At 41.5% G+C, this 23,638-nt stretch overlaps 3 protein-coding genes across 3 annotated transcripts in view; all 3 read left to right on the top strand.

Annotated features, from left to right (window-relative positions):
* Window positions 1-889: 889 nt before the first annotated feature.
* On the top strand, window positions 890-10,602 carry LOC139129139 (uncharacterized). Its single transcript, XM_070694788.1, has 2 exons — window positions 890-1,002; window positions 9,024-10,602. Exon 2 carries the CDS (start codon window positions 9,029-9,031, stop codon window positions 10,073-10,075), a length of 1,047 nt encoding a protein of 348 aa, XP_070550889.1. The 5' UTR covers window positions 890-1,002; window positions 9,024-9,028; the 3' UTR covers window positions 10,076-10,602.
* Window positions 10,603-10,687: 85 nt separating this feature from the next.
* On the top strand, window positions 10,688-11,071 carry LOC139129133 (D-aminoacyl-tRNA deacylase-like). Its single transcript, XM_070694784.1, has one exon. It carries the CDS (start codon window positions 10,688-10,690, stop codon window positions 11,069-11,071), a length of 384 nt encoding a protein of 127 aa, XP_070550885.1.
* Window positions 10,940-23,638, top strand: part of LOC139129129 (coiled-coil domain-containing protein 57-like) — a 42,599-nt gene continuing 29,900 nt past the window's right edge. The window contains exon 1 of the mRNA XM_070694782.1: window positions 10,940-11,480. The gene's annotated coding sequence lies outside the window, so the exon portion shown is untranslated. The remainder of the gene's footprint in view (window positions 11,481-23,638) is intronic.

A 23,638-nucleotide genomic window follows, 5' to 3' on the forward strand; every position in this document is an offset into this window, starting at 1 on the left:
AAAGTCAAAATCAGCCCGTATTAGGCAGGAATCCAGTTTGAAAACACCACAGCTATGGACCCACAACTAGTTTGACTGTAAAAACAGGGAACAAATCTCCAAGTAATTCTGGATAACTCTTAAACTAAACTTTGGGATACAACAGTTTCCTATAAAGAGCAGCTGAACTTTCTTTAACTTCATTCTTTTAAAACTCAAGTTACCAGTAAGTAAAAAAAATTCTCTCTCTAGCATGTCTATGTTGTATGTATTACACTGAATTACAGCGTGTGTTTGATTTTTATACAGGATTGAAAACACGTGTGGGATATGAACTGATTTACAATCATGGAACTGAACAGTGAAAAGGCATTACCGCAATGCTGCATAAACGTTACTCGTTCGAAGTTGTTTTACTAGACACAGCCTCAATAAACACCAAACGGGTGTGATGAACGTCTATCTGTCGTTCACTATACCGTTTACCCGTTATCAATTGTTTTCATACAGTCACCCTGGTCTACATCAAAGAATCCTTTTTTTAGCTCCATGATCAAAGCATCATGGCCAGTCTTCATATCCACAGCCACCATTTTCGGATCTTGTCAAGTATGCTGCCACGGGAGTACCTAGCGGACTGTATCATTATTTTTAGGGGTGTCTGGCGGGTGTAAAGGGCTGAATATAGCCGATAGACAGCACGTTTGCCCAAGTTGGTACTTCTGTGGTAGCATAATTGACAAGGTCCCCATTTTCTATGTGTAGAACAGTGTACCCTGACGCGATATTCACCTGTTCGGTGGATCATGGATGTAAAAAATAGATCATGCCATAGGTACATGAACACGATGTTGGGTACTAGCCCTGCGTGGCAAGTGTGGTGAATGCAGATCGACAGGATCTTGCCAACTGGTCGCTAGGAGGCGCTTCAACAACCATCATGCCCTGGGGCAAGTCTGTCTACTCTCCCGTTGACCGACGTATGAACAGCACCTTGTGTCCGACGCTCAAGGCTAACGAGAGGTGAGCAATTATTATTTGCATTAATATTAACGCCGTTTAGGCTCATTGGTGCAAGTAGTGTTATCTGTGGAAAAGGCCGCTGGCAAACGCGAGCACTTTTCTACATTGGCGCTGCGAGAAATCCGAACTTTGTGCGATAATTTCCAGCCGCGGAATTTGAAATACATATTCCTACCCGACTGGTGGTTTATCCACCGTTCGTTTCTTTCCAGCGATCCGCTCTTTCTTTATCAAAAAGGAAGGGAAAGAGTGTTTTAAGGTTTGAAGCACTCGTCAAAAACCAGCTTGTATGAGCACAAAACCTAGGGGATTTTCCCTTACGTTTGGTAAAATTTTGAATTTTTGCATCGACAGTGTTGGCGTAAGCCGCAGCGCGAGCTGTTAGTCGTTCAGCAAAAAGGATAGTGGGGTGCCAAACGTTTTGGTCAAGACCCGAAAACACCCGTTAATTTTACTTTCGTGACTGAAACTAGTGGCCCTCGTCATTTGAGAAATTTTATTGGGACAGCTAACTAACCCAGCGTACAATACGTATATATTTTGGGGATAAATAGCGTTTTTTCCAAAAAAAAATTCTCGGTGGCCTCGCGACGGGGAGGCATTGTTAACTTGCAAATAGTTCGTTCGAGGCGAATCAACAAGCGTCCCGTACCTACCGTTTGCACGTCAGTGGTGATATTAAATCTTTTTGAATTTGTTTGCATTTGAATTATTTGTGAATTTTAGAGAGTTTTGGGTGTATTTTCTGTGAATTTTTTGTCAATCGGGAAATTTTGTGTAAATTTTTAGACGTTTGGTCGCGTGCGGCAAAGCCCGCGATCTGCTCACGTGACCATTTCCTTTGTTTAAAGTTTAACGTCTTTTGTTCTGTGCTCGTGATTGACAGGTGAGAGAATCGGTCGTCCGTTGATTTCTCTCGTTGCGTGTGGGTGTTCGCTCGCGCGCACGAGAATCTATTCAATTTTCTGTTTGAACAATTTTCAGAAAATAAACGATTTTATTTATTAAAAGAAAAAAAGTGTTCACTTAAACCGATTTATTCATAGCATTTTTTAGAAAGTGAATTTTAAACAAAATCTTTTTGAGCAGTAAATTTACCGTTACATTTTCCCGGCACTAGGTTTCTCAATTTTTAAATAGTGAGTGCAGGAAGGTAGTGACATATTTCTATTCGTATTGGAAATTGTTCATTTTTGGTGTGCTTTAGAAGAATAGGTAAACAATTTCAGGTCTTGTTTGCGATTTTACAAGTAAGTAGGAAATTAACAAATTGTTGTTTGCATAGACTGGAGTGATTTTTTGCTGGTCTATTGTTCCAAAATTACTAGATATATTAACTAGATTTTTATTATCCATATAAATTAAACTTCACTGTTATATAACTGCGTTTAGAAATATTTCAATATTTAGTTAATATTAGACGTTAGATAATAGTCTAAACATGGATAAAGTTAACTTGACACTTGTAATATTAGGGAATTAAAAAGTTTGCCCGGGGTGGGTAAGAAAGTAGCCCAAGAGATAATGAAGTTAAGGCATAAGCATGGAACCATTACATCATCACTTCTTCATAAAATAAAACATTTCTGTCCATCGGATGAATTTTATGAGAAGGTGACCTTTGATGTTGTTGACGTACAATCTGCTCAAGATAATATAGCTGGTGAAGTAAGTCCTGCAGGATTGGCAAAAATTGTGGACCAATTACAGGACAAATATAATTCTAATGACAGGAGTAAGGGTCAGACCAGTAGTACCCAGAGGAGGAACTCCTGTGATCTCTTAGCTGAGGGGGAGAGTGAGGATGGGAGTAGTGATTCTGATGGAGGATATAGGTTCAATGGGACACCCCAGGGTACTTATTCTGAGGGGAGGGCACAAACCCCAGTCAGTATACCCTCCAATAGAGGACGAGGATTTGTCCCAGTCAGTTTACCCTCCAATAGAGGACGAGAATTTGTTTCTGACGGGAGGGCACAGACCCCAGTCAATGTACCCTCAAATAGAGGACCTGGATTTGCTGAGGTTGACCGAAATCAAGAAAGGATGATCGGACAACTTGATCAAGGGGTCCAACAGGGTATATACATGGGTGGACAGGGGTCAGTTAATCAGCCTACCGTTGGGCTGGGACAACCAACTCATCAACCTCCGTATTTAGCCAGGGAATTTCTTGGCTATTCAGGCTGGCCTTATATGATGATGCCTTCTCTTCGGCCTCCATTCCCTTTAGCGGCCAATCCCACTTACTACACAGCTGGCGTTGGAAATGTTAGCCAGGGCTATGGTCAACAAACAACTGGCGGAGCGCCCTCAGTGGTAGATTATTATCAAGGTCAAAACATGGACAATTCCCAGAGGTGTGTGGGACTGGTCAAACACCATATCAGGAACCGCCTGTCGTTGGAGGTCATGAGGAAATTCCTTTCACAGGTAAGAGGTCAAATAGCCGGGTTGATTGGCCTGGTATTGACAACAGACAATCTGATGGCAATGCTAACCCTATGGGTAGGCAAGGCTGATATTCCAACAGGGTTAATTCAGGAAACAGAGAATTATTAATGGATTATCGAAGAAGTGATGTCCGCCCAGACCATCCCAGGGGTGTTGACCCTATGGGCCGTCAAGGTCGGAACATCAACACATCAAATGGGAATAATAATGACGAACCAGGAGACAATACGCCCACTGGTGGAACCGGGGGGCGACGCTGTGGTCCGACGACAATCCCTAAAACGTTGATATACTCTGGAGGTGGTAAATGGCGGACTTTCTTCATGAAGTTTGTACGATATGCCGATGCTCAGCAGTGGTCTGATTCCGAACGTAGAGATTATTTATGTTGGTGTTTGGAGGGTGCCGCTAGCGACTTCTATACAATGTTGGTTGAACGGAAGAGAATATTAGTTATTCTGATTTGATACGGAGGATGGAAAAACGTTTTGGGTACAGCGAATTACCACAGGCAGCACAAATGAAATTTCAACACTCTCGACAATCAACCGATGAGACACTGGAGGAGTGGGCAGACAGGGTATTGACCCTTGCTGCTCATGCATTTCCGGAGCTCTCAGAAAAAGCTACTCAATCACAAGCGGTGATGAGGTTCTGTCAAGGGTGCTTGGATAGGGACGCGGGATTATCCGCAGCCACACAACGACCAAAAACAATGGAAGATGCCATTGATGGTGTGCGCTGGTACCAGTACAACAACAAAGAAATATTGTACAAAAACAACCCGAAAAGATGTCCGCCGTCTTAGTCCGTGCTCTGGGGATGAAGATACAATGAGGATCAGATCTGCAACAAAGTCACAACCCAACGAGAGTAGAAAAACGTCACCCTCACCGGAGCGGAGGTATGAGCGAACAGATCGGTTCCGATCAGATCAAAGTTCCAATGGGGAAGGCAGAATGTCACGACTGGAGAAACAGGTGGCGAAGATAGGTACCCAGATGGCTGGAGTTTGGGCCGCACTCGAACTGGTTACCGCACAGCTTAGGGAACTCAAGCAGACCACAACATGGAGACCAAGAGCGACTAGCCGTTCACCGTCTCCAGGTGCGTGTTTTGGGTGTGGAGAACGAGGGCATTTCTGCAAGGATTGTCCAAGGAAACGAGCAGATAACTTATCTGAAAAGAAAGTATCCTTCGTCGACAAGTACAATGACCATGGATCACAGAACTCTATCCCCAATACTAGTAGGACTGTATCCGATGTCCAGACAGAGACTGGGAATAATCCCGGTGTCCGTGTGGTATATAGTGTCACGGACGTCATAGGGGCTGGGACATCTGACAATTGCCAGGTCAACAATGGCTTGTCAGAGGATCCAGTTGTCTGCTTGTTAGTGTCAAGATCAATGTACAGTGTCCCTATCGAAGTAGAAGGGAAAATAGTACAGGCCGTAGTGGATACCGCCGCGGAAGTGACGATCATTTCAGACAACTTCTACAATTCTTTGGGTGTCGAGTTGCCGGTCATTAAGGAAATCACCATGCAGACTGCAAGCCGAGAGAAAACCATGGTAGCACAGATGGTTGGACCGATTACCTTACAGCTTGGTCAAGCTTGCTTTCGAGAAAATATCTATGTAGCTCCAATCGGTGATGATATGCTTTTGGGGGCTGACTTTATGCGAGCAAGAAAAGTAAGGTTGGACATGGAGAGCAATTTCCTAATGTTTGATGACGAAGTGATACCACTAGCATATGGCAGAATTGGAAAACCGAGTGAAACGGCAACAGTCTCTTTGTCGGAGAAAACTAGGGTACCACCGAATTCAGTAGTCCGCACCACTTGCAACCTGGAATTGGAATTAGATGAGTATCTGGTAGAGCCGGTGGAAGGATTGGAACTGCTTATTCCACGGACAGTGCATGCGACAGGGGAAAAACCAAAAATCTGCCTAGTAAATCCAACTGACCGAACCATTGTATTGCCTAGAGGTCAACAAGTCGCTACTGCTACTGAGATACAAGTAGTTGATTACCCATTGGAACCAGATGCTGACTCTGAACTTGATTTTCAAGTTCGCGAGGTCAAACTCACAAATGATACGAAAGCATTGCCCAATCACTTAGAGGAAATGTTCAACAAATCTTCAACCCAACTCCAACCAGACGAGAGCAAGAAGTTAAAGGATTTGTTGGTTGAGTACCAGGACGTCTTCGCAGAAAATGAGTTCGACCTGGGTGAGTTCACAGCAATACACCACAAAATAGACACAGGCGATGCTCGACCTATCAAACAACGTATGCGGAGAACGCCCATGTGTTTTGCGAGGAAGAGGCGTCACATCTGAAGAAAATGTTAGATGCCAAAGTTATTCGACCGTCAATATCTGAGTGGGCATCTGCGCCAGTGCTGGTTCGGAAGAGAGATGGTTCAGTTCGCTGGTGCGTTGATTACCGAGCTTTGAACAACCATACCATAAAGGATGTATTTCCATTGCCGTTAGTGGAAGACTGCATGGACACACTCGCAGGAAACTGTTGGTTTTCAAAGCTAGACGCCAATTCCGCGTATTGGCAAATCGGTATTGCACCAGGGGATAGCAAGAAAACGGCATTCACAACCAAATATGGCCTTTTTGAATTTGTAAGGATGCCGTTTGGGCTATGCAACGCACCTGCAACATACTGTCGCGTTATGAACCTGGTACTCCGGGGTCTGACGTGGGAAGTAGTGTTAGCTTTCCTAGATGACATTTTGGTACTAGGACGAGATTTTGAACATCATCTGCAGAATCTACATGCTGTCTTCCAGAGATTGCGGAAATACCGACTCAAGTTAAAACCTCGGAAATGTGAGCTATTCCAGCAAGAAGTGTCTTTCCTGGGAAGGCAATCTATCAAAGTCGTACAGGAGTGGCCCACCCCTCAAAATACCAAAGAGGTCGAAAGTTTTGCCGGCTTGGCTAACTATCATCGGGCGTTCATCAAAGATTTCGCACAACTAGCGGCACCGCTGTATGCAGTGACTGGGAAAAAACCATTTGTGTGGACATCAGAGCAGGAAAATGCATTCCAAGCTATTAAAGACGCTATGTCTGCCGCTCCAGTACTTGCTCTACCCAACCGCGAGGATCCTTTCATACTAGATACTGATGCTTCAGACTTGGCAATTGGAGCTGAGTTAATCCGGGTCCAGAACGGAGTCGAACGGGTGGTGTCATTTGCTAGTGTTGCGCTGACAGCAGAACAAAGGAGGTATTGTACAACCCGAAAAGAGTTGTTGGCAGTGGTGAAATTCACCCGCCAGTTCCGGCATTATCTCCTAGGGAATCATTTCACTGTTAGGACCGATCATAATAGCTTGATCTGGTTACTCCGGTTCAAGGAACCACAAGGGCAGCTGGCTAGATGGCTGGAGGAGCTCAGCCAGTACAATATGACGGAGGAACATCGCCCTGGCCGCAATCATGTCAATGCAGATGCACTCTCACGTAGACCTGCAGGTGTCAATTGCTACTCCTATCGGCATGGTGTGCCTTTGCAACAACTACCATGTGGTGGCTGTCGATATTGTGAGCGAGCACACGCCAAGTGGGGTGACTTCATTGAAGATGTTGACGATATAATCCCACTAGCTAGGATGGTTGGATGTGAAGAGGCTAAGCCACTTTCATGCTTCCAACCAACAGGTACTAAAGCTGAACCATCACACGCATCGGAGGTGATTGATTCACCACCGATGAATGACAAAATGGCGGAAGACAGCGCGGATGTGGGTTGCACTGAGTTGACTCCAAATGGTAAAGAGTCAAACCTGACTGAAGAAAGAGCTTTTGAGGAAACACCATTATCCCACATAGACATAATTTCAATGGAAAGGAGTCAGCTGAACATCGAATCTATGTGGTAACCCGAAGTAGTGAAAGTCAGGAGGACACCGCCACTCTAGGGTATGGCCTAGAAAAGTTGAGTGATGCACAAGTATCAGACCCGGAATTGCAGATTCTGCGGGCCTGGCTTGAAGAACAGAAAGAGGCAGAACAGAGTGAGTTGGCACTTGCCAGTCCTGCGGTAAAATACTACTGGACAAATCGGGAGGTGTTTCATATCAGGGATGGAGTAATATGGAGAAAATGTGTGGATGGTGGTCCTGAGCAGCTGGTGATTCCAAATGAAATGAAACAGGAGGTTATAGACCTCAATCACACAATTCCATCAGCAGGACATCAGGGCCAAGGGAGGACTCTGGCAAAGGTTCGGGTGAAATATTTTTGGCATGGTATGGTAGCTGACATACAGAGATTTGTGGCAAAGTGTTCAGTGTGCAATCTGAACAAGAAACAGAACAAGAAGAACAGGTACAAGATGGTGAAATACCATGTGGGCTCTCCATGGAACGGGTCCACCTAGATTTCCTAGGACCGCTTCCCAGACTGAGGATGGAAACGAATACGTGTTGATGATGGTCGATCAGTTTACTAAATGGGGTCGAATGCATCCCATTGCCATCGCAGACAGCAGAAATGACTGCCAAGGCAGCCATTAACAACTTCTTCGCCAGGTTCGGGTACCCCTTGAGGTGTTTACTGATCAGGGAAGAAATTTGAAAGCCAGCTTTTCATGGCAGTGTGCGAACTACTGCATATCCACAAAAAACGCACCACGTCGTATCGTCCATCCGCGAACGGCCAGGTTGAATGGCAGAATAGCGTGCTGATGGACGCCGTTCGTTGCTATATTGGTAAGCTGCAGCATACATGGGATCGCTACCTGCCGCAGATTGCAGGAGCGATGTGTGCTTCAGTGAACCGGATGACCGCACTCCCAATAGAATGATGTTGGGTAGGGAGGTTAACCTTCCCGCTGATCTAGTGTTCAGATTGGCTGGCGAGCCGATATCTCGTACAGCCGACGAATATATGGCACAACTTGAAGAGTCCATACTTAAGGCCCATGAGGTGGCACGAGGGACACCCCGAGCCAGTCAGGAATGGATGAAATGTGACTATGACCTCTGGGTCAATGCTAAGAGTTATCACAAAGTAGATTGTGTGTATGTCCTCAATACACCAGCTACCAAAGGGAAGTAAAAGCTGCACTCCCCTTGGAAAGGACCAGGCATTGTCATAGCTAAAATCACCCCATACATATACAAGGTAAAGTTGCCACGAGCAGTATTGACCGCACATCACGATCGGTTGAAACTATGCCAAGACGAGCCACTACCACGATGGATAGAGAAGTACAAAAAAGTGGCTATGTTGACCGATAGGGCAGAGGATGGTGACCGTTACTGCATCTGTAGAGGGCCAGATATTGGGACACACATGGTGCAGTGTGACTCATGTTATGAATGGTTCCACTCTGAATGTGTCGGAGTAGAACCCCGGGAGGTGACTCCCACAAGCACATTTTACTGTCCGAATTGCAAGGAGCAATAGGGTAGTAATATTAGGAGGGGAAAAATAAATTCAGATTAAGGTTAAAACGCAGAGAGTATTCCTATGGTATACCATGGGGGTGCATATTGACTAATAATCAATTTTTGTTTATTTATTTTACAGGAACCATGGCTTCCACCGCTTCAACATCTCATCATAGGAAGTCTAAGAAGAAGAATAACAAGGGGCTGGAATACCAGACCCTTATGCAGGACTCTCCATTTGCATATCGAGATATTCGCCTTTTGCAACATCCGGAATGGGCGAAGGAAACCACGACTCAAGCGCTCATCCCGGCAGGTGCTGAAGGTGAGATAAAACGTCAGCGGAAGGAGATGATGCCAACACTGGGTCAAGCACTGGAGACTCCGGAGCTTGATACTGTACAGCTATCAACCAAAGGTATTGAGGCAGCAAATCCAGCAGACTCTGGTGATGTTGCTGTAATAGAGCTGCCATCTGGTGAGGAATTGGAGTTTGACAATTCCCAGGAGATTGAATCTCCATCTCCTGGGAACCAACCCTCCTGGGGAGAAATTATGGATAAGGCAGAAGAGAGGACAACAGTCGAATCACACGCTATGGAGGAAAAGCCCTCAAGCGTGAATGGGGAAGGACACAGCAAGTTCGAGATGGCCGCCGAATCACATGCTATGGAGGAAAAGCCCTCAAGTGTGAATGGGGAAGAACACAGCAAGTTCAAGATAGCCGCCGAATCACACGCTATGGAGGAAAAGCCCTCAAGCGTAAATGGGGAAGAACACAGCAAGCTCAGGGTAGTAGTCAAATCTTGCGCTATGGAGGAAAAGCCCTCAAGCGTAACTGAGGAACGAGGAGGTGATTTGGGGGCAGCCATGCGGTGCCCGGTTACCGGGTGCCGTGAGGTTACGAGAAAAATGAAAGAGCACTGTTTAAAGAGACATATAAATGTCCACCTCCGGGAAAAAAGAAAGCAACTCGATCCCAAGATGATGCGATTGGCACTGGAGAAGCTAGCTCGGTGGATTCTAGGGCCACGGGGTACCATCGCGGGGTTGCTAGACAAGTTCAATCAAGATGGCGTACCACTGCTTCCCAAGACAGCCAGGGTGAATGCTGACAACATACGGATGATGTCAGTATTGTGTGTAGAAATGAGGTGGAAGGAACCGCCCCATTTACCATTCATCCCCTAAACTCACCTGCCGCATTGATACATTGGCGTGTTGTGTGCATCTTGCTCTGTTGGGTGACAGAAGATCAGCGAAGACAGTTTGCTCCACCTGCAGGACAAGGGTATCCGGTATCTGTAGGACTAGGTAAAGAGGCAAGTCGTCTTCGGGTATGGGATACGCACTGGGACAGAGAAAAAACAAGTACCAGGATCTGGGGCAGACGGTCAGAACGATCTGTTGCAGATTTGCTTGAAGCCGAGGTGGGCCGATTACCATCCACACCCGTTACCGTCATCGGAGGGCTGGAAGTGTACACAGATCCAAACCAATACCCAGTAGATCTGACCCGAGAGGAGAATGGAAGGTTGCGGTGGGTGTCCATCCCAGCCGAGCGAAGGAACTCACACCAGAGAAGAAGGGGGTACTTCGCTATTTGGTGAGAGCACCACAAGTGGCGGCTTTTGGTCCAGTTGGACTCGATAGATCTGGTCCCGTTGAGGAATGGGGTATCCAAACAAGGGTTTTCAAGGAGATGGTTGAGCTGATCCGGCCGGAGAAACAGTTATTCTGCATATTGTGGGAACACCTGGAGATAAATATGCAGAAGAAACATACAGCTACGCTCTGCTGAAGATGAGAGATTGGTGTCCCGCAATACAACCTATGGTCTTGCACAGCTTTTCCGGAAGTCCAGAGATGCGGAGATGGTGGAGCACCACTTTCCAGCGATGCTATTTTGGTTTTTCGGGAGCTGTGCAGGGTTTTGATGACGTGCAGAAGATGGCTCTGCGGGAGGTGTCGGTTCACCGACTCCTCCTTGAATCGAACTCGCCACATCACCAAGTAAGACCAGGACCATGGGTGGACACACCTGCGTACTTGGGGGAAGTGGCCCAGATAGTAGCTCGAGTGCGTAGAGTGCGGATTGAAGAGGTATGTCAAGCAACTACCCTTAATGCCCGGCAGCTGTATTACGGCAGCCGGTCTGGTGGGGAGTCCGGACACCAAGGAGTATAAGCACCTGTCTCCGGGGGGATGCTCCAAAAGGCTAAGGGAACAAAGTGACATCTCATTCAAAAAAAAAAAATTTGAGAGTTAATTTGAATTTTAAGAGTTGAACAAAACATGTTTCGAATTTTGAATTTTGAGCGTTTGGGATTTTAAAGTTAATGGTTAATGATTGGAGGAGTTATATTACCCCCAACACCGGAGGTGACAAGTACCAAAGGTGCAGATAGCAGGTACCAGTGTCCGGACCTGAAAACAGAAAGGGGAGGAGTGTGGTGAATGCGGATCGACCGGACCTTGCCAACTGGTCGCTAGGAGGCGCTTCAACAACCATCATGCCCTGGGGCAAGTCTGCCTACTCTCCCGTTGACCGACGTATGAACAGCATCTTGTGTCCGACGCTCAAGGCTAACGAGAGGTGAGCAATTATTATTTGCATTAATATTAACGCCGTTTAGGCTCATTGGTGCAAGTAGTGTTATCCGTGGAAAAGACCGCTGGCAAACGCGAGCACTTTTCTACACAGGGCTGTGTGTTACCGGCGTTATACGGCCTCCTCCCACCACTGTGGTGGGAGGCCAAACAACGCCGGTAACACACAGCCCTGTCAGTGCCACGCCGAGCTATCGGAGCTCGTGATCGTAATATGTTGTAGCTCGTAGATATACCCCTACACAGGGACGTTGCGCATTTCAAATTCAAGGCCTATTGACCAAAACGTACGAGTTTACTGGTGAAAGTTGCGAGCAATAGCACAAGAAATATGGTGTTCCGTAGCTAATTGTTACCACAGGTGCTCAAATCAACCAGTGATCGCGAAGCCCCCTGTAAACGTACATTTATGTACGTTTACAGGGGGCTTCGCGATCACTGGTTGATTTGAGCACCTGTGATTGTTACTACATGTACTGTTACCTGTTTTGCTGAAATACTCGTAGACCGGAAACGAGCAATCCAAGGCTGCGCGAATATTGATGTTCAGGTTATCCATGAATAGCTTGAGCTTCGAAGAAGTATAAACACTGTATCAATGTGATCGTTGTCAATGTGAAACCATGTCCGAACAACTTCAATATGCGTAAATACTATTATGTTCGATCGAAGCACATGTGCACAACTGTCGGTTGCACGTGGATGTCAGGGGTCAATGGACATAAATCCTACCCATAATACTATGGGCGGAGGCTGACTGATTGGTCGATAGTTTGAAAACGATATGCTACCAGGAGAACCACCGTGTACAAGTACTCATTATACTGTTTTTAATGGAAAGCCATGACTGCCTTATATGGTCTAATTCATGTTGTGCTGGGCATTCAATATATTTTGCTAAGCATTCAATATGTTGTGCTGGGCATTCAATATAGTGTGCTGGGCATTCAATATAGTGTGCTGGGCATTCAATATTCTGCTTTTCTATTGTTTTATAAAAAAAAACGAAACCTTTTTATGGAACCAATCGCACTTTACTTGTTGGCTGCTACTCCTCCATTTATCTAATCGTCTCAAAACGGACGAACTACGAGCAGACCTACGAGCTCGTACGAGCGAAGTACGAGTGACGTAATGTGCCGTACTTTCAAAGTACGAGTGACGTAATGCATGTCCAAAATCGACAAAGTGAGCGTCAAGCTGAGCGTGGAAAAACAAAAACAGCGTCGAACTGAGCGTTGAAAAAAAAGACAAAATAGGATTCGAAATGAACGTAGAAACATGCCAAACAGAATGTCAAAGTGGGGTTCTGAGTATGGGTGCTAAATTATAGCAAATATGCGAAATAAACACGTAATGACTTGACTGATTTCAGCTTGAATATATAGCAAGTACAGGAACGAGTTCAAAACGTACCGTGGGTATTTATTTATTTTTTATTATTTGTCATTCATATACAGGCCGATATTTCAGTGTCCAACACTGTTCTTCCAATATCTCCTGTCATGCAAGATGTACAAATCAAAAACCACAACAATTAAGAGAAAAATTACACCAACAGATAAAAAAGAAAGAGAACACAATAAAACAAGAACAAAAACTTACATAAAAGCACCAAACACAAACACATACACAAAATCACTCACTCAAACACTCACTCACTCACACTCACACAAAGTTAAAAGTGAACAACCTTTTAAGCTTATATTTAAAGGTCGCCAAACTAGGAGCCGATCTAACTTGAGTAGGCAGACTATTCCATATGCAAGCACCATAATATGAAAATGCTCGCTTGCCATATTCAGTTTTCACTTTATGAATGTAAATATTGCCGTTACTAGCATGTCTCGTATTGTGACTATGTATGGAATTTGAAAGATTGAACATTTCTGTCAAATAACTGGCGCACTATTATTAATGACTTTATAGGTTAGAGCCGCTAGTTGGCGCTTCCATCTAATAGATGGACTAATCCAACCTAGGCGTTCATACACTGATTCTGTTCTAGTATCCCGTGGAACCTCCAGTATTAGTCGACCGGCTCTTTTGTGGAGGAGTTCAAGTATGTTCAAATACTTCTGATGTGTATTACTCCAAATACTTGCTGCATAGTCAAAATGTGGGAGAACAAGACTGTTAAACAAAACTTTACGTTGATGTACAGGCAAGAAATGTCTGATTCTAGATAGAAAACCCCAGCTTTGACGTAATTTTTGCTGCAATTTTTGTAACATGCATGGAAAAATCCAGTTTAGAGTCCAGCCAAATCCCTAAATATTTGAAATCCGTAACCTGTTCAAGAAAATCTCCTGCAACTTGAATGTTAAGTGGTGATGATGAATTTAACTTGGGTAGGCCCAACTACTGACTTTGCTATATTTATAACACTGTTGACAAAATCTCAACAACAATAAATTGTGGGTTCATCGTAATTGGTATTGCATGCATTAGTGAATTTTCAAAAATGACATTCATAATTGCATATATTTCAACTTGGGTAGCAAGAAAACCGACGACTCTTAGTGACTGGCATTGGGCGTTCGTACGTTCGCGTGCAAACATCGCGTGCAAGTTACAGACGATGGGCGGTACGGTGGGAGTAGGCAATAATAGCGATAAACAAAACGGCCAGTTTAGCCTACCCACGATATTGTAATACATACGTCATCCACCCTCTGATGTGATTTTCCTCTAATTAACGCCAAATAAATAAATATATTTGTAAAAATATTACGTCGACGCCGACTTCATTGACGTCGCGTCGACAAATCGACGTCAGCATTTAACTACGACTGATGCCTGGAACTTATCTACCGAACTGAGTGTAGCTAGGTAAGTTTGGAATGTGATGAGTTGGTTTGAGTGATGTTTTTTTTCTGTTCAGGAGCGCGAACGAACGAATTGAATATAGAAGTATCGAGCATCGATATCTTGTACGGCTTCTAATTCTGCAAGTTCCGCGATGACAAACAGGAATATTGACCCCACAGTGACCTGACTATACCATTATTCAATAGGCGGGGCCGTATTCTCAACAATACACACCAATAATAGTGTGGTTCCGATAATGTGCTTTTTCAAAACTTGAAGTTGAATGCGAGGTCAGAAAAATGTTAGTCTTTAAAATCATTGTTGAGTAGAGGTCATTTTCAAATAGACTGCAAAAAAGTCTACCATCGTGGCGTATAATAAGTCAGAGAGTGTCGCGTCGTCTCCAGTCTTGACCCGTACGTACAGACTCGTCCGAAAGTCAAAGCAGGGCTCGAACTTAACTTTTTTACCTACTTGCCCTGCGGGCAAGTTTCCAGAAATTTTACTTGTCCGAGGAACAAACTTACTTGCCCGATTTTTTTGTCTGTTTGCATTGTTTGGGCAGAGATCACGAAGACCAAGCAATCTCAAAATGTGGCTGACGGCATCATATCAATGCAGGTTCCGTTTTGTCTGTATTGATAATCGTGTTGGTCTTCGTGATCTCTGCCCACTCGTCCACCAATATTCTAGTGCAGGATTGGGGTCATACAGTTGAAGGGTGGCCCATCAATCGATATTCGCATCAGCAAATTTCTTTTCCAGAAGTTTTGAAACTTCCGTTGTCATTTCCTTTCAAAGTTTCATATATGTCGCACTTCTGCTTCTTCACTAACTTTCCACTGAACTCGATGCTGCGACCGCGCTATAGCTTTATCACCGTCGATTTCTGAGTGGCCGGCCGGTTGAACGCGTATTGTATCCCCTGACACAGATCCTGTTCCGGAATCTGTGACTTTGTCAGGCGTAGATTTCAAAAAATTACATGAAAACAGGGTAGTTTGCTTCGCTATGACGTACAGTCTGCGTTGTCTCAGTCAGGTCACCGCGTGCAAAGTGGCTGTTGAAATTACTGACCAACACCCCCTTAGAGTCAGTAGCGACAAGCAAGTGAGACTTCCCGAGGGAGGAAAGACAACAGCTGAATATCACTCGCTGAATGTTGACGTCCATGGCCAGCTTGTCGGTTGTGATACCCGCTTCAGTGACTTGAAACAGCGAACATTGTTTAACAAAATTTCTTGAGTTTTTTATTCCCAGAACATGTAAATTTATCAAAGTCTATCACTTGCCGGACCCGGGGCAAGTGCAATTTAGGGACTGGTCAGTTTCTTCGGCCGGGGGGGGGGGGGGGGGGGGGGGGCCCCGGTGGATTATTTTTTGCCAACGTCAAAAGTGGCTGACCCCCCCTATTCCAAATTTTGAAAACAGGGTGACCCCCCCGGTGCGCGACATAGGTAAAACAAAAAGGTGGACATAAATTATATATATATATATATATATATATATATATATATTATATATATATATATATATATATATATATATATACATTTTACATATATTTATATTTAAATAGTCATGCTATATTTTAATGAAATTGTTGACATGTCAGTTGTAAGATAGGAATTTCAAAGTGTCAATCTTAAAGTTTGAATACAGTACATTTTGAATGAGCTGTATTTGAATGAGCTGTGAATGTATCTCACACTTTCTATGCTTAACCAGATGTCCTGAACTGTTGTACAGAAATGGATGTCAATCATTAATATCAAAGAGGAAAAAGCAGTGAATCAAAAGACTTTGATTGGTGTTAAGACTTGCCAACCATCCAATTAAATCTCCTGCGGAGCCAAAGAGAGCTGTTTTAGCCAAATCTGATGTGTACAGTGTCTGAGAGGACCTTTTCTTGTAACATTGAAACCATAGAAGCACAGCTAATAATGACAAAAACTGCCTTTTTTAACTGTTATTTTGTTCATAAAAAAGCATCTTTCTACAGAAAACCTGTGACAAAAAGGAAAATAGTTGCATTAATGAGAAGGAAAGATATCTTGTCATTTTCTATCTCTAAAATAAGTCACTGTGTCAAATATATATATGTGAAATATTTGTCCATGTTGCTTTCTCATACTGAATTCTCATAGAGAGAAAAGAAAAGTATCAGGAATTTGTCATCCTTTTCATATGAAATGCAGACTTCATAACGGTACACTTTCACTTAGCAAACATCAAGATATCTCTGATTTATTGAAGTATGGCGCCCGAAGGGCGCGCCGAAAAATATGAAACATCCTGATATCTCTGATATATATGCCTTGTATATTAAAGTCATGCACATGAAGGGCATGCTGAAAAATGTCTGATATATTAAAGTAATGAGCTTGAAGAGCTCACCGAAAAATATGGAACGTACAGATATCTCTGATGTATGTATGCTTGATATGTTAAAGTGGGGCGAGCTGAAAAATATGACTGATTATTAAAGTCACGCGCCCGAAGGGCGCGCCGAAAAATACAACGAATGATGAAATTTGTGGCTGACACTAGCATTTTAGGCAATGATGAGCCTGTGTCAAAATTCAAAAACACACTGACCCCCCCTATTGGGCATTTCAAAAACATGGTGACCCCCCCTATCACCAAAGTCAAAAACAGGGTGACCCCCCCCCCCCCATGAATCCACCGGCCCCCCCCCCAGCTGAAGAAACTGACCAGTCCCTTATTTTTATCAGCCCGATGTCAGGTTTTACTTGCCCCGGGCAAGCGGGCAACCGTAGCTGCCCCACCAACCAAGGGCTACAATTATTGCAGCTAGGGCAACCGTTAAGTTCGAGCCCTGCTAAAAGTATTCCTCTGCACTGCACTGAACCCGCTCTCACGACCAACAAAATAATCATACGAAGTTCACACCCGCTCCTACTTCCGAGTTTCGAATATACACAGAAAATGTGTCTAAGCGTTCGTTTGTCGTAAAATCCTTTCACATAAACAAAAATCTTTCATCCATGGAATACAACATAGTCCTAGGCGTATTCATAAAAATTAGGTCAAAAGGCATGTGTGACTTATAGCTTGCATACGTCACTCGTCCTTTGAAAGTACGGCACATTACGTCACTCGTACTTCGCCCGTACGAGCTCGTAGGTCTGCTCGTAGTTCGTCCGTTTTGAGACGATTACATACCTGTGCTACTACGTAGCCCTGCGTACGTTCCCGGCATTATACTAATACGGCCTCCTCCCACCACACAGCCCTGCTGACTCTCATTGGAAAATCCGGCGGACGCGGTGCCGATTTTGACCCGCGCACGAAAAACTACCTTTTCTAACTATTTTCGGCCGAAATCAACTCGATTCCGCTCTACCCGCATAAATCAATCGCTCACAGACTGAAAAAAAATTTCTCTCGTGACGTCCCAAAACCCAATGACGTCTACTTACGGTATTCTTGCTGCGGCCTCTCACCTCTGACCAAGGGAATACCCATGTCATACATAACTCATACACATACAGTGATTTTATCGAGTGCTGCTCTCCAGAAAGGAAGCTCAATCCTGATGAAATATTAACTCTGTTATGTGATATCAATATTTCATAATTGCGATTTATTATTTTTAATAATTATGAAAAAATATATTTTGCTGTTAATTTTCAGTTGGCCTGTCCCCAAAGTAAATGAACTGTTCGCCCATATGAAAATTTAACAAACCGCAAAATTCCAACTTGCTATATTTGTCCAAATCTGCAACACTTTTGTTATTCAGAATATTTTGACATATTTAATTGAGCTCCCGCCAAATCGGAAAAAAACACGCATATTGGTTTCAGCAGATTTAAAAACGTTACGTGGTACGTTTAATGAGGTTGACCTACACATTAGTTGTTTGCGAAAGTGTCGCGCGAACACTATAGCACGTCTCCAGACCAGTACAAGAATATTACTACAAGATCGATTCCAGGACATTAGTCAACGCGTCGGTCTCTGTTGGCGCAGCGCATCGATTTGGGGTAAACGTTCTCCGAGACCATGGGCTTATCAGATCTGCTTATTAGGTGAAACGAAAGAACAACGGAAATAATTATTTGTCATGCAAATTTTATAATTTTCATAATTACAATTTTTCAAATACTGGTACTACAATGCATTTCAGAATTATCATTAACACTTTCAGGCCTGAGTTTTATTGTCATGATTTCATAATTATGATTCACAAAAAGGATCACAAACCTGCTGCATTTTATCTTGAAAATTGATCTGTAAATGTGATAGCAACACTTTCTATCTTTCCTATTGTAAACATTATATACAAATATTAGTGTGCGGTGACCCTTGACCCGAGCGCGTTCGCTGCGATATCACAGCTACCATGTATAAAGAGTCAACATTTTCTGTGAAATTCCAAAATTCAATTTCTTGCACACAATCATTTTTAACCACCGTAGTCTAATAAGGTATTTTAATATCAACAATCTAGGATAAATAGAATAGAAGAGGGTCATTATTGCTAATATTTTTTCATTTTTTGCAATGCCAGACAGGGAATTGTAGATTTAGGACACAGCAGGGGCCACAAGACGTTCGACTGTGTAATCGAAGGGGTCATCCATCCAGGTCAAAGTTCCATTGCTTTGTTAATGCAACATTGTAACTTTTTCTTTCCTAAAATATCTCAAAACCCAGACGGCGATCGCGATCGATAAAACCAAGACCAACAAAATACGCTTGGCCAGAAACTTTAAAAATCATTGGCACTGAAGGCAAGACTAAAACTGGTCCGATCCCCTGGTCAAATCGAAATATAATTCATTACTTTTTACCTGCGCTCAGTATAGGGGCTTAGAACATTTGACTGAAAAAATAATAGACACCACTGCTATCCTACTACCATCAAGCTGTTTTTTTCTTCACCTTTTAATTAATAACTTGCCATCAGAATTGGAAAGCCCGCTAATGCAAACTCTGAGTCATCTAAATATCATTTTTAAAACTGATTTCTTATGTATGTTTGATAATATATTTGTATTATTATGTACTTTGGTTGAAGTTGGAAGAAACGTGCATTTGTGTGCAAGAAATTAGATTTGGAATTTCACCAAAATGTTTATTCATCATACTTACATGGCAGTCTAATGATGAATAATTTTTTCCAATTCGAAAATAGGTAAATCTGTTTATTTATGTACTCTTGATTATTCATATTATGAGTATTTTGTTACCATCAGTTTTTATGACAGAACACGTCAACGTACATATATTACAGAAAGTCATTAACTTAGGTTTAATGAATTGATCCTTTTTCAACTGATTAAATGTTGTATAAATTACAACTCACAAAAAACAACATGATGATGAAGCAAAGATTGAATGAGGGAAAGTTCTGACACATATCCACGAAATCCAGGATAGAACTTTGTACTAATAAGGTAATTTTTATGTAGAATCTCAAGCAAAACATATACATAAATAAAAGTTTCAGGATGGGTTGGAAAATTAGTAGGTTGATTACCTACTGAGTATACATGTAGATTTTGTTACTGTCAGTTTTTATGACAGGACATGCCAACAAAATATATGACAGAAAGTCATTGTCATAAAATTAGATTTTAATGAATTGATCAGTTTTCAACACACTGCAGGAAATAGAACAAGTGGCAGCCACTTTGTTGTTTTGCAACCAAATTTGAAAAAAGAGAAGAAAAAACACTAGTTGGGTTCTCCAATTTTCACCATGGGTCTGCAAGTTATTCAGCATCATCAGATGAAAATGAATGCTGGATTTGTGCATGCAACATCTCACTTTCCATAAATATCTGGAGACTTGCAAATTGTGTACCATTAAACTTCAAAGATAGATATCATTTTGCCAATCATGTGCTCCAACAATTTCTGAATGAGATAAATAATTCTAAGTTTGGATGTAAATAGCGATTTTTCTTGGCATAAGGTAGAAGACTCCCACGTGCTATGCAAAGTTAGTCATTGCATGGGATTGCATACATGTAGAAATGCCAGAAACCATACTAGGAATATTGTCAGTTTATGATAAAACTTTCACAAATTATCCACTGAAAGGTGCTTTAATGACAAATATATAACAAATACCATATTACAGTGCTATCACGTGTTCACACGTGAGCTAATGTCATAGCAATGTCTGTCTGTCCGTGTGTGTGTGTCTGTCTGTCTGTCTGTTTAAACGAAACTCAAAAATGCCTGGACGGATTCAAGTCAGATTTGGTACATAGGAACCCATATGCTAGTTGTAAGAACTGATTAGATTTTGGTTTGTATGGCTAGCACATTAATGAAGTTATGAAAGATCTTTTTTTTCATACAATTGTTTCCTATGGAGACAATAATGACAGTATAGACATAAATCAAGAAATACCAAACAAAATTTCATGAAACGTTTTGCTGATGACAATCTCAAATCATTATGTAGATACTGTGAGTGTCATGTCAATTATCTGCTCTTTTGCATAAACTTTTGTAATTAGTGATATAACTCTGCTGATACCTGCTACACATATTGATCTGACAGGTATCTAATTTTACTGAGAAGCATTGGGCAGTGTCAAGTTAATAAATAGCTCATTTGCATATTTTATTTGTTTTGTAATTAGAAATATAACTCCGAAATAAATGCACCAAATTGATGAAATCTGCTGCAGATACTGATCTGACAGATATCTGACTTAGTTGTGAAGCATTTAGTAGTGTGAAGTTACTTAAGGGTTCATTTACATATTTAATGAACTTTGTAATTAGGTATATAACTCTAAAATTACGGCACCAAATTTGGTTAAACCTGCTACAGATATTGATCTGATAAATATATTATTGTCGCGTGAATCACTGAGCAGTGTCAAGTTAATTAAGGGTTCATTTGTATATTTAATGAACTTTGTAATTAGTGATATTACTCCAGAATTACAGCATTAACTTTGATGAAACGTGCTACATTTGTTAATCTGATAGATATCTAAATGTCCCATGAAGCATTTAGTAGTGTCCAGTTAATAAAAAGCTCATTTGCATATTAAATCAAGTTTTGTAATTAGTGATTTAACTCTCAGAGTACTGTGCGAAAGATGATGAAACCTGCTACACATAATGATATAATAGATATCTGATTGTTCTGTGAAGGGTACTACTATTAATGAACCTGTTGTAAAACATGTGCATTCAATTCACATCTGGTAATTACATTAAATTAGGAAGGCATCTTTGTTATTGCATTAGTAACTTCATACATGATGTTTATACCGGAAAAACTACATGTAGATGATACTTAAGAATCAAGAGTGTAGTGAAGTAACAATATTTTTATCCACCATGGCTATTGTTTTCTTTGAACAGGTCAAATTTGAACATGTGTCAAGCTCAAAATCATGGGGTAATGGATAATTGAATGTAAACATATCTAAAATAGTAGATTGAGAAACAGAATTTTACATGCTAAAAGTCTGTACCAGCCACAGCCAAACATTTGCAAAGTTTTTCAATTAATTTCCACCTATGGGAGGGTACTTCTGAAAAAGTGAGACAACTTGTCTAGTCACTGAACACACTTGCTTTGTATATAATTAGTATATTATTTCTTCCTCTGAGTGCTTGCTACTAGTATGCATGTAAGGTTAAAACAGCTTGGCAACGTTTAAAACAAAAGTGTTGATATAGACCACTGGTATAACAACATCTTGGACAAAGTAATCGTCAAAATAATCAAGAAAGGGCTATAAAATGAATCATTTATAGTGGATATAACAAAAAAAGTATTCATGTTTAAAAATTAACTTTTCTTCATAAATTTACATTTCATGAAAATAAATGGATATATTAACAGACAACATTTGGGAATTGAAGATTACTTGCAAGCTATTTTTACAGTGCATCTCAAATAAACAAAAGGGACATTCATTGCATATTTTGGAACAAATTCTCTCTCTTCTTAAAGCCATAAAACATGAATTTCGACAGACTAAACGGAGTATTATGATTTTGTGAATGTATGAGTAATGTAAATTTTGCTATTGTTGGTAAACCATAAAAAAGGATGGCAAAAATTCTTTTTATTTCATGATATACGGGGCAAACGAGCTTTTTATGGCCACTGAATTGTAACTCTGAAATGTTTTGTTATATCATTCATTACAATGTGAATGACCTTTGTATTGTACCTGCAAAGTGTGATAAACTTGCTAGATTGCATATGTCTTAGTACGTAAGCATATATATATATATATATATATATATATATATATATATATATATATATATATATATATATATATATATATATATATATATAATATATATATATATATATATACACACACATTGATTTTCGCCATAATTTGCAAAGGGGGCCATGGAAAAATTACAATAAATAGAAAATCCTCCAGGCCCCCTTAAAATAAATTCTGAAGTTTCCGCCGGTCACACCACAGGGCGTAAAGGGGCAGCAAAAAAAACCCCAAATAAACAAAAAAAACAAATATACAAAAAAAGCGTACAAATTCATAGTAAATAATAAACACAAAGACAAACAAATACAAATAGACAAACAAACAAACATACAATATCATAGAAAGTTGAATAAATTACAAAAATACAAGCAAATGTATACACACATGCAAATACATATTTGTATGTATACAGTGCTTTTTGCTAAGGTTGGGGAATATTGGTAAATGATTTGGGAACCCTGGTAACATATCTGCTGACTCCCCTGATTGCATTGATGTACTGAGGGGGAACCCCAGTAACATTTACCGGTACCAGCCTTAACAGAAAAAACTCGGGTATATATATATATAATATATATATATATATATATATATATATATATATATATAATATATATATATATATAGATATATATATATATATATAATATATATATTATATATATATATATATATATATATATGGATGTGTGTGAGTGTATGAGACAACAGCAAATATATATTCAAAAATAGATTGAAATGATTTACTGAAAAGCTCATGCAACACATCCGACGCAGTACCACTACTAACTGTAATGCCGTCGCATGTTGAATATGTTCGATAAGCTGTTCAGTCAAAACATATGCTGTTGTCTCATACACCCAAACACATATAGATTATACTGGTCCGGGAATCACAATCGTCGCGTACGCGTGCCGGAATGAACGCATTGCGCGAGGTGCGAGGCGCGTGGCATTTTGCGTGTCCAATGCGTCCTGTCATATGTCGTGTGCCTCGCCACAGGCTCGATTTTCAATTTACGCTTTCTCCGCAAAAGAGTCGATGGTTCAGACACACGCCAGAGAGACGTCGTAGATCACT

The sequence above is a fragment of the Ptychodera flava genome, unplaced genomic scaffold, assembly GCF_041260155.1.
Source record: "Ptychodera flava strain L36383 unplaced genomic scaffold, AS_Pfla_20210202 Scaffold_94__1_contigs__length_393698_pilon, whole genome shotgun sequence".
Lineage (NCBI taxonomy): Eukaryota > Metazoa > Hemichordata > Enteropneusta > Ptychoderidae > Ptychodera > Ptychodera flava.

Excerpts from the sequence above, each read along its gene's own strand:
- LOC139129139 (XM_070694788.1), top strand. The coding sequence starts at position 9,029 with ATGGCTTCCACCGCTTCAACATCTCATCATAGGAAGTCTAAGAAGAAG.
- LOC139129133 (XM_070694784.1), top strand. The coding sequence starts at position 10,688 with ATGAGAGATTGGTGTCCCGCAATACAACCTATGGTCTTGCACAGCTTT.